The sequence below is a fragment of the Eurypyga helias genome, unplaced genomic scaffold, assembly GCF_000690775.1.
Source record: "Eurypyga helias isolate BGI_N326 unplaced genomic scaffold, ASM69077v1 scaffold42268, whole genome shotgun sequence".
In the NCBI taxonomy this organism is placed as follows: domain Eukaryota; kingdom Metazoa; phylum Chordata; class Aves; order Eurypygiformes; family Eurypygidae; genus Eurypyga; species Eurypyga helias.
Genome location: NW_010265766.1, coordinates 10061 through 22163, shown reverse-complemented (window position 1 = coordinate 22163; position 12103 = coordinate 10061). Strand labels below are relative to the sequence as shown.

At 37.4% G+C, this 12103-nt stretch overlaps 1 protein-coding gene across 1 annotated transcript in view; it reads left to right on the top strand.

The window, feature by feature from the left end:
• The first annotated feature begins 2908 nt into the window (after positions 1-2908).
• Positions 2909-12103, top strand: part of SLC17A6 (solute carrier family 17 (vesicular glutamate transporter), member 6) — a 12100-nt gene continuing 2905 nt past the window's right edge. Inside the window, exons 1-8 of the mRNA XM_010156848.1 lie at positions 2909-2913; positions 3880-3994; positions 5388-5475; positions 5573-5659; positions 6565-6707; positions 8602-8751; positions 10725-10857; positions 11564-11674. Coding sequence (XP_010155150.1) covers positions 2909-2913; positions 3880-3994; positions 5388-5475; positions 5573-5659; positions 6565-6707; positions 8602-8751; positions 10725-10857; positions 11564-11674 — 832 coding nt within the window. The remainder of the gene's footprint in view (positions 2914-3879; positions 3995-5387; positions 5476-5572; positions 5660-6564; positions 6708-8601; positions 8752-10724; positions 10858-11563; positions 11675-12103) is intronic.

Here is a 12103-nt window from a genome sequence, read left to right as displayed (position 1 = left end):
GGTCAGAAAGGAATGTTCCCCCAAGTCTAGGGACTGCTGAAGGCGTATCAGGGCACTTTAATTCACCCCCAGTGTCAGGGCCAAGAACGATGGCAGTGTCATTGCCCTTGCCTGCTCTGTCTCTCTGACATACTGTAGTTTCCCCAGATTTTACCTTCAATCTGCTAAAGTTCTTAATTTGTGCCGTGGCATTAAAAGATGTTTCATGAAGGTTGGAGTGTGCCCAGCATGAAATTGATGTTCAAGGATACCTCAATGACAATTCAACAGCACAACCACAAGGAACTCCTAGGCCGGGTTCACCCCAAGGGGCACCATGAAGCAAGACTTGGCTATTTCTGTGAGACGTGAACTCTAACGGTGTTTGTGCTTGAGGTATAAAGCCTTCTCCATGAACCCGTGCCAACACAGAAGGCATGACCAGAGAAATGCACAACAAGGCTTGGCAGCCTTAAGACTGTGTACGCCATAAGGGCCTCAGAATGTCAAGAGGACAAACAGATACATGTATAAAAAATGCAGTGGGGTAGGAATGAGCACTCCTAAACAGACTGAAAGTCTTATTTTAAAGAGGCCACCATGTCTGTCTGTGAATGAACATCTTCAATTGCAATAAATACAACTATGGAACCCCACATACTGTCAATTTGCCACGGAAACATAAGGATCTTAAAGAAAACCACGTTTTCTAACTGATGTTTGGAGCTGACATTGCAGCAAAATTGAGCAAATAAGAATTGTTTGCAAAGCAGAAATGAATCATAGAATCATAGAATGGTTTGGGTTGGAAGGGACCTTAAAGATCATCCAGTTCCAACCCCCCTGCCATGAGCAGGGACACCTTCCACTAGACCAGGTTGCTCAAAGCCTCATCCAGCCTGGCCTTGGACACTGCCAGGGATGGGGCATCCACAACTAAATAGAAACTAATGAAACTTAATAGATCATAAAATCACTAGCTAATAAACATAACAAAAAGGTAAGCACAAAAAAAGAACACTGCAATTTTGAGGTCTGATGTGTGGGTCAGTAAAATGCCTTAGAAGTGCCTTAAGAATGATCCGAATGTTCCGTTTTGCAATTAAATGTATTAGAATGTATGCAGCATTCAAATACATTTAGATTTATTGTAGCTGAAAATTATTCTTATTTGATCTAAATCACAGTAAATGTAGTTAGTTGAGATATTTAAAACAGTAAGTCTGTACAAAAACCATAACTATATCACAATAGGAAAAAGAATTTAGTATTTATGGAGGTGAAATAAATGTAACAAGATGAGCACAAAGGAGAAATACTGATTATATTTATGGACGTGCATTGAGAAATGCAAAGTAAATGTAGGAAGACGTATTTGCTCATGACTAAGAGTTACAGAAGGAACTGACATACCAAAATAGATATGCACTAAATTCATGGTACTGCTTTTAATATGCATTCAAGAAAAAAAAGGCATTTCTGACAAGAATCATAATTTAACCCTAATTTATTTTATCTTTAAATCCATAGAATTTTTTTGAGAAAAATGGATCTGTTTTTGAGAAGGCTGTTCCAATAAAGCATAGTGCTGGGAGAGAATTGGCTTACAAGTGACATTGTGGAATTATTTCATTATCTGCTTCTCGATGTAACTAAATATTCACTGTTACTTGTGTGTCTAAAGACAGGCAAGATTTTCATTTGGAAGATTCATGTCTCTGGTCATTCCTTAAATTACACTTTCCTTTCTCTTCTAGAAGGAACAGACTCAAGGAAACAGCTTCTCTTTAGAGAACATGAGAACAAAGGCAGTTCTGGGAAAGACAGCTTTCAGTTGTGCCAAACAAGCTGGTTTCAGATAGAGAGTTGAAAAACTAGAGTAAACTTCCTCGAAGCAACTGTTACATACCATAACAATTTTTCAAATCTCATCCTTATAAAGAAATGGCACTTTAAAATATTCTATCTTAGCATGATTTTAACAAGAATAGCGATTTAGAAGGAGTTGAGCTGATTCAAACTTGCGAAACATCTGCTCCAGCAAGCCTAGGCACAATCACAAATTTAAAACTGCATGGGTGCATTAGGCATTTAGCTAAATATCTATTCCAAAAAGAAACAGGGAAGGCTAAAAGTCAAGTGGTCATTTCCTCCTACTTAGCAGCAAATAAGGATTTTCTCAATGTACGTTTAGAACAGCTACAGCCTATTGCTCTTCAAAAATTGCTAACGGGGACATCTAACTTTTAAAAGGAATTTGTAAAAATCACAGGCAAAGCTCCTATGAGTCTCAAAATCTTCTCATCAATTAAAAAAAGAAAAAAAATCAAATGAAACCCAAGACACCAGTGTGGTTTAAGTGAACATACGGGTGGTATTAAAATGGAAGGAAATGAACTGCATGTACTTTTGGAGTAGAAACTTGCGCATAAAGAAATGAAGAGTGAAGGCATAATTCAGGCCAAAATAGTTCACACAGTGCAACACAGACACATGCACCAGTCATTCCCAGTAAATGTATTGAACATGCTGCCAAACAAAGCCAGAAGTGTGCTGCACAGCCAGCCAGATCTTGTTTAACACGAGATGGGGATCACAGGGAACACAATGAGGAGACCAGATTTAGAGCTATTTAACAAAGCTTCCTCACTGTGCCAAGAAGCTCTTTTTTTGCCGCCCCTTAGTATTTGTCAAATAGAAGTGAAGTATATTCAGCTTGCTATTTAAACACTCGTATCAGGCTGTCATTCTAAATAAAGGGGACCATAGATGTCTTTGGGAAGAATTTTCATCTTGAAACTTAGCACTGTTTCCTGCTTCTTTAGCCCCAGGTCTGTTTCTCACTAACTTCTGGCACTGTACCAATTTCTGAAGAACACATGCTAAGGTTAAAGGTTTCTGTCAAATCAGTTCCACATCAGATACCGTGATGTCGTATGTTAAGACATATCCAGGATTTATCTTAGCATTACACTATTTTGTATAAAGAAAGCAGCCAGTCATTGCTACTGCCTTCATCCCTTTGCATAGTTCCACTGAAAAGAAAATGGGGGAAAAAAGGATTATTTCCACAATAAAGGAATTTTACATTAAAAAAAAAAAGATATAATAACAATGGGTAAAGGCTTCCCCCTACAAGGGGCTGATATTAATTGAATCAAATTAAAATTCAGTCAAAGCAGTTTGAATTTTGAAAATGAATCACTTCACACATTTGTTTAGACCTTGTAATGTGCCTTATTTGAAACAATTCCTAGGATGCTGTTGGAGTCAAAATCAGCAATATTCAATGAGTAGCCTCTGAAAAAGCAGCAGAAAGAACGACCTGTTTTCTATGGATATGTGTTTCCAGACTGATTAACTCTTGTGCCTAAGAAAACCCCAGTCCTGTCTGAACTTCTTCCTGCTGCTTTGGCATTCATAAAAGTGGATTCTCTTCTCTTTTAATAGTAGTGAATGCATGGTGCTAATTTCTTACAATTAAGGTGCTAACAAGAATCTCTCTTTTACTTGGCCACCTGTTTAAGCAAACTTTTTGGAGTCCTGATTTTTGAATTCAGTGGTGAATTCAGTCAGGTTTGGTTGAAATAGATGTGAAAATTAAAGGAATGACCGGGGATCTATAGGAAGAGTAAGATCTATACCCGTGATTCCTTAACATATATTTCCTTAGGATATTATGCTAAATAGATGTAATATGTCCATGTGTGGTCTGGGTCTTATCAGACAGATTATTACACTGGATGGAAGCAGACACTATCCAGTCCAGCAGTAGTATATTCCCTACATAAAGAACATATGTTTGAATACATCTATATTGATATGGGAGCATATGTGCAACACGTCAGTTGGAACAATGCTGAAGTTACTTCCTTTCCTTTGTTTTCTCCGCCTTTGCAGAGTATTTGGTGCTGCTATACTGCTGACATCCTCCCTCAACATGTTAATACCGTCTGCAGCCAGGGTGCACTATGGGTGTGTCATCTTTGTTAGGATCTTGCAGGGCCTTGTAGAGGTATGGAAAAATGATAACCATTGAATGTGATAGGTGCTTGTTAGCTTTTAATTTGCAATTTTAACTTTTTTTGGGGAAAATAAATATTTATTTCCGTTATTACTGATTTTCTGTGTAATGGGTTTCAGTTTATGAATTACAACGATTTGATTTTCCTTCATCTACAAAATTACATGGCGAAGTTCTCCCTTGCTGAGAAGCCAGTGAGATAAATATTTAACACTGAAGTTTCACTGAAATGCTGTACTGCACAGGGCTTATACTCACACTATTCTCAACAGCTCTTTGCTGTCCAGCCTCATTGATTGAATCTAGAGTAAAGAATTAAGATTCTATCATAGGCCCTGATCATGCTCCTGTTGATATGAATGAGACATTTACCATGATTTAAGAGAGAAAAAAATTGAGCCTGCTTTCTAATTTTGTTTGTTTGTTTGTTTTTTTACTGAAAGACAGATTTTTAAGCCTATGATTGCTGGCTCTTTGTTCCTAAGGCTACTTGTGTTGCATGAGCTGATTTTAACTCATGCACTTCATTATATAAAAAGACTCCAAAAGAGGGTGCAGGATGTGCCTGAAGGTTGGGCAACCATCCGTCAAGTTCTTAAAGTATGTATGTATAAATATGGATCGTTTCTGAAAAGCGATCTGCATGTACAGAGGTGTACTTGCTTGCAAAGAGGAGATAAAGAGAGTGGGGAATTACAAAATAAAATAGTGATTTTAGACCCACTCATTTCTGATATTTTGAATATGGACACTTCGAGTTGTGAATGCACCCACTCTGGTTTTGAAGAGAGACTTAAAAGTAGCTGGCTTAAAATCAAACCAACAATCAAACCAAATCAAATCTGCCAATTTGCTTTAAGTGTTCATTTAAGACAAAGATAGTGAAAAACTTCTCTCATAACAATATATTTTTAAGCCCTTATTGATCTTTTTTTCTACTTTTAGAGCAGTGGAACAGAAATCTGTATTTCTTAAATTATGCTTTAATTATTAGATCAAAAAAAGGTAGAAGGCCAACAGAACTAAACGCTGAAGATATGAGCTCAGTATTAGAAAACCTCTGAAGGGTCTGTGTTTACATCCTTCCTTTGACTCTGCTATTTTGTGCATTGAGATCCTTTCTTTTTAATTCTTTGCAATTCTTTCCTGGAAGGGGGGGCAAAAGGAAATAATTATGGGTTGTAGATCTCTTTAATGATTAGGAGTGATATATAAAACTCATCTGAACTTCAATAGAAATTGAAGATTTTCTATGGCTGGGCTCAGATTTCACTAAAGAAATGCAAAGCATTCTCAAATTCTTGTTTGTAGTAATTAAAAAAATCATGCAAAGACAATGAACTGAATGATTGATTAACTAACTTGTGGCACACCCATTCCTCAGGGGGTCACCTACCCTGCCTGCCACGGTATTTGGAGCAAGTGGGCCCCCCCATTAGAAAGAAGTAGGTTAGCAACCACTTCCTTTTGTGGTAAGTTTCTATTTTTGTCTTTCTTTCATTTGTAATGTAAAATTGTTTTGTGGATGAATTTTTCTCCCCTTTCATCCACACATGTCTTCTTTTGTAGGTTCCTATGCAGGAGCTGTTATTGCAATGCCTTTAGCTGGAATTCTAGTGCAATATACTGGGTGGTCTTCTGTCTTCTATGTGTATGGTATGCATTTTTGCTCATCTCACTCCAGTATAGCATGACCTTGTTCTACCCTTTTTAAAAATGTCAACGCTACTGTTAAGAGGCCAGAAAAAGACATGTGAGTCCATAAAGGCAGAAATACAGTCTAGAGAAAAGGACAATGAAAGAATGGAATTTTAAGGAGAGAGTAGGGAAGCAACATTATTAAATAAGAAGGGAAGCTGGTTCATGGTGAACCTTCATTACTTCTAGTAGAAGTAGTGCAAACTGCCATGCAGATCTATAGAACCTCTGATCATGTAACGTCGCTCTTTCATTTACACAACTGTAAGTTTCTGAGTACTTACCCTGACTAAGATGTCCTGCCTTTTACCTGAAGACCTACATAACTTTATCTATGCTAGCTGTGCTACCTTAACTTACACTGATGGAAAAGCATGTCCCAGAGGAGTTTATTCTGCAGCGTAAAATTGCAAAAATTAGGAGAAAACCTTATAGAAATTAAATAAACTATTCAAAAAGCGCATTGCTGTGCTGAAAATAATGCCACAATCTTGTATTTTTCTGATAAAAACTTTAGGGCAGCCACCAAACAACAGTGGCTTAAAGCGGAATGGAACTTCATCTGCAGTCTGGTGAAACAAAAGCTGTTTCATTGCATTGTGTTGTACACGTTGGTGTTAAAATATCAGTGGATACTCACTTCCAGTGGAATCATTCTGTAAATGAAACAAAGAAGAATTCACTGTGCCCCAGCTCTGCACGTGATCTGCACAAATACTGTTTACAGGATCTGACACTGTTAGAACGGCTCAGTAGAGAGGCAGCAACTGCCATCTACATTTGTTATAATTATCCACAGAGTTTTTCCTTTTTTGCGGCTTTACTGGGCATGTCTTTTAAAAATCTTTCTTTCCATTCCAAAGGGAGTTTTGGTATAGTCTGGTACATGTTTTGGCTTTTGGTTTCGTATGAGAGTCCTGCAAAGCACCCTACAATCACAGATGAAGAAAGGAGATACATAGAAGAAAGCATTGGGGAAAGTGCCAACCTCCTAGGTGCAATGGAGGTAAGAATATTACTCATACACTTGTTCCCCGTGATGTGGTAATAAAACCCAAAAAATCCAAATCTCCTCCTCTTTAACACAGAAAAAACATGTTTCAGACAATTGAATTATTTGGGATTGGGGAGATCTTAAATCTGCTGATGGATTTCTGGGTGGATATTGGTTCTGCATGAAGAGAATACAGCTTCCAGCTCCTCTAGCAGATCACTCATGGAATTTATGTCTTTTTTTCTACTCCAAAGTATGAAAAAGAGCTACAGCTACATTTGAAATTGCATGTTTGCTGAGACTTTTATAGTATCTTGAGTTCAAGCAGTTTATTTCTTTCCTATATAATCCTTTCTGTAAGGTTTTCCTCTTCCTGTAAGGAAACCAGAGGAAAAGCACTATTTAGTGTCTCTTAAGGTCCTCAGAACACCAGAAAAATAAAATCCTGACTATTCTGTTTCATTTGCAAGAAAGGCTGCAAGTTGCAATGAAGCATGCTAGGAGACCCATATGAACATTCCCCCTTATCGTGGTAATTTTGCTGGAAACATGCTATCAAGCCTCTCACAATCTGATTAAGTTCTGTACTGTTTAGTTCTCAAGAACTCCTACAAAACAAGCTATGAGCTCAGAGAATTTTCCAGCCACTTAATAATCTTGTCATGCTAAATAATAATTTTCTTATTTTGCTAACTATTGAAAAGCTTTAAAGAAACTATCGCCATACTTGCTCAAGAAAATAACAAAAACTCCTTAAGCCTCATTTCGTCTGCTCAAATTTTTACACCATCCATTCCCAGTAGTCCCTAACTACCACTCTTCATTACGTTTTCTAATCGGTCAGATCATTGGTTTTTGATTGAATACAGGAAGAAACCATTCTTCTCTTAGTAAAAAAAATTTGATACAGATTAAATGGGGAACTGGAAATATTACAGAGTCATTTCTTTGATAGCTGACATTTTTAGGTGTTCTTGAGGTTGCGTCTGGGTTCATGTTTAATCGCATTCAACAGTGTTCATAGCTTCTTACACCTGTGAGTGCTCTGATGTCAAATGAGATACTTCAAAGAATGTCCATATAATTCTAACTTGGGCTGGATAATTTAAGTCTATTTTTGATTGTTGCTTTACAATTAAATATTTTAGGAAGTGATTAGTTTGTATCATTAGTTCAGTTGCTTTGAAAACATTTAGGCTGAAATTCAGCCTGAAACCTGCTGAAGCGATTTTCAAACACTCATCTGGGTCTGAATTCTATATTGGATTAACACAGATGGGCAGAAGCCTGGGCTGAGGGAGAGGTGCTGGGACTCAGCAGGATTGTAGTTCTGTCCATCTGTCTTTTTTTTTTTTTTTTCATTATGCAATTGATTTTAAAAATACAATAAAACAAACAAAAAATGTATTGACCAAGCAGTTTCAGTTGAGGCTTGATAAAATATTATTCAGCATGCTGAGATTAAGGTTTAAATGTTAAAATAGATGTGTAAAATAAATCTGGATGACATAGTACACTTACAGTGTAAAACCTGACTGTTGCCTTAGATACAGCAACACTGTAATTTAAAGACACATTAGTATTTTAGACTTAGCACGTTCATGTTTACATGATTGAGATAATGGCACTTGTACGTGGGTGTTCTGATACAGTTAAGTATCACTGAGTTTCTCCACTCGTGCATTTCGTAGTAATTTTTAATTGCTAATGTTTTTAAATTAAATTTTGATCATCCAAACGTGGATGCATGTACTTTATGATAACTGAAGTAATCGGAATTTCAACACATAAAGCTGTGCATATATGAGCTTGTCAGAGTATAGGTAAAAATAACAGATAAGAACAGGGAAGGTAGCTTGTTGATAATGATGAAAAAATTGACTGGATCCCCCTTTCTGTGTTTCAGAAATATAAAACTCCATGGAGAAAATTTTTTACATCTATGCCAGTCTATGCAATAATTGTTGCAAACTTCTGCAGAAGCTGGACTTTTTACTTGCTGCTTATTAGTCAGCCTGCTTACTTTGAGGAAGTGTTTGGATTTGAGATAAGCAAGGTATGTAGAAAAAATGTAAAAGTTTTCTTTTAGCTAGCTAAATATTGGGGTCACCTTTGTGGTATAATTTAGGAGGAGGGATGATACGTGTTCTGTGGCTTTACCACAGGTTTACAAGTCTTAAATCTTATCCACCCCAGTTACTATTCCCTTGACCAGCACATACGAGTGAAGTAACAACAATGACAAGGGGCTGGGTAAGGGGAAGCTGAGGGCAGGATGAGGTTTAGTGATGATTAACCTGGGCCAAGTTGCAGAAAGCCCTTCAGTTAAGAGCTTGAAACCAGATCATGCAAGATATTAGAAAGGTGTCAAGGGACCCACTACGCTTCTGTCCCTGCATCCCAGGGGATGCAGGATCCCGCCGAAGCTGCCAAGACATTATTGACAAGTGGTTCCATTATTCCAGGAGCATTTTACAAGCAGGACCACCTAGTTTTAGGAAGGATAGTAAAATTTGCCAACTTTCTATGTGGTAACTTTCTACCCTTTAATGTGGTGAGAACTGCTCCCCCTTTTTCACTTAGGAAGCAAAAGAGATGATGGCAAAATATGAGATGCATTCCAAAGTGTTGCTGTATTATGGAGTATTGTCAAAATTATGTAATGCCATCCTGCATTTAAAGATGGGCTTCTTTAGCTGGAGTTATTTTAAGCGGCTCTGCTGTGCTTGAAACATCATTGGTTGTGCACGCACTAAGAATGGTGATATCCTGTAGCATTAAACCGATCATTCTGATCTAGAAGATTTTTCTTAGGGTGTATGAGGAGAAATGCAGAGCTTTGTAAACAATGAGAGCAAAGTCGGCGTTTGCCTGCTGTCGTTACGGATGCTCATAAATGAACAGTTATCATTTAGTCAGCACCACCTCAAAGCAGTAACTGCAATATCATAGTTACCTCAGTGTTAATATCTGGCTTATTGAGAGAAACATCTACTGGCTCGAAGCTAGCTATCACAACATAGTTGCCACATATATAAACTGCAGTGAAATACACAGTATGACACCTTTAATTGAAGAGTAGAAGAAACTTGTTTTCCTTTTGTTCTCATGGGGCCTGTCTGCTCTGCAAGCTGATGTAACTCAAGTCAGACATCAGCCCAGCTGATACGCTGTTCAGGCAGGAATTATGCAAAACCCCCTGTGCTTAAGCACTTTTGCAGATATACACAATAATCAGAATTCCTTATTAGAACAAAATGCCACGCGCGCAAAACCAAACTATGTGCAGAGCAGTTATGTTGACAGCAGAGAGCAGGTGGCAGTTCGTGCTGTGCTCACAGATACCCTATCCTGCCTCGAAGGGATGGTATTCAAGTATATTGTTATATATACTTGAAGTTATCACAGAATTACTTGAACAGTCACCCCAAACTTACTGTCTGACTTTGCTATATCCATACTATGTATAGCGTTTTGAATATTGTCAGGGGATATTTAGTATGTTCTCTTTCACTACATACAGAGCTTCCCAGACATATCTTTTGGCCATGCATAATTTTGAAGCTTGAGGGATGGTCAGAAATGAAAAGCAAATGGCCATCGTGCACATGAGGATGATCCACAGGGAATCTGTCTAGACATGTTAGGTTTTCTGGGCAATGTTACGCCAAACACATCACCAGCAGTAATGTAGCAATTCAGTTCAGCCCATTTGATCATCACTTTTCTGAAAAGAAAGGGCAGGGGAGCTGTAAGAAGCCATTAGCTTAAATATAAACTGAGAAAACAATATATAAACAAAAAGTGTTACGGCATCAGAGGTTCTTAAAAACTCTGGCTGTCCTTCACAAAATACAATGGCAACTTAAGGTCACCAGTTTGGTCATTTAATAAATCCAGTTAAGGTTTTTAGTTTTAGCACATAGCCTGAAATTGAAGAGAAACGAATTAGTTGCTGAATGCCTCAGAAAATGAAGAATCAATGTTTCCTTATGGTTTATACTCTGCTAATTCTAACGATCATTTTAGGTGGGTATTTTGTCTGCTGTGCCGCATTTAGTGATGACAATTATTGTTCCTATTGGGGGACAAATTGCAGACTTTTTAAGAAGCAGGCAGATTCTTTCAACCACTACTGTGAGAAAGATAATGAACTGTGGAGGTAAGTCTCCCTATTTTATTAAAAAGCTTCCTGTACAGATTCGATGTCCATACAGTGTGCTGTACACAGTAAACAGACAAACCACACGGGTTTATGTACTCACGAGGCAATTCTTTGTGCATTTCTTGTGTATTACAGATGTGGTACTAGGTGAGAGAAAACACAGTTACTCCTATTCTCAGCTTCAATATAGGCGTTTGGTGTTTGAAAAAGCATTTAGGCTGTTTAAGAAAGTGATGAGCTTTTGGGGGGTAATTTTCCTGCCCTCAGTTACTTAGTGAATCTCAGTTCCTTGTCTAAACACCTTCTTCACTAGGAGAGCCCAGGCAGCTACCTGGGGTTACATATCTGACTTCTGAGAGGTTAAAGTCACATGAGCTGTGATATGGGCTGCAAAATTCATAAGCAGGTTAAGTATATATTCCCATTAGGGTTGGCTGGAACGACCTAACCCAATCACATGTATTTCTTTTTATCTTAAAACTGACAGGAATACCCATAAATTAGCATACAAAGAATAAAATAAGGATTATCTGAGATATTTGAGAACATGTGTTTTTTAGGGGTGAAAGAAATGCCTGATTGTATTCCACTCCGAGGTAATGTTTTGCCTCTGTCTTCCTATGAAACATTACCATATCCTAAGGCCTGCAATATTTGAGAGGGAATTAAACCTGATGCTTGGTTTTCTTTATGATTTCCCCAGGTTTTGGTATGGAAGCAACTCTTCTTCTCGTGGTGGGATATTCTCACAGTAAAGGAGTGGCTATTTCATTCTTAGTGCTTGCTGTAGGCTTTAGTGGATTTGCCATATCTGGTAAGATTATGTTTCTGTTATTAGTAAATTATTTTATCCCAAGAGCTAGAACATCTCATTTGGGTTTTATTTATTGATAGTAATTTAAACCAACCTCATCATTCCAAATGATGTTATTTATAATCATTATGAAGGAAAGTACAATCAGTACCACCTCTTTTATATTAGATTAATTTTGTTTAAACACTTCAATTTTTTTCTTACTCTTAGCAGCAAATCAGACTTTCTCAACAATGAGGTGGTAATGTACATCATAGATTTATCTTGACATCATATACCACAAATGGACTGATACTAAACAATACCTAAATTTATGTGTCTATTTAAATACAGGCCTTTTACTATTTTTTCCACTGTATATTAGTTAATGCTCTGTTAGTATTAATTTTTTAAAATTATTTCAGGGCCTAATTACTAGAATTTTTTAAT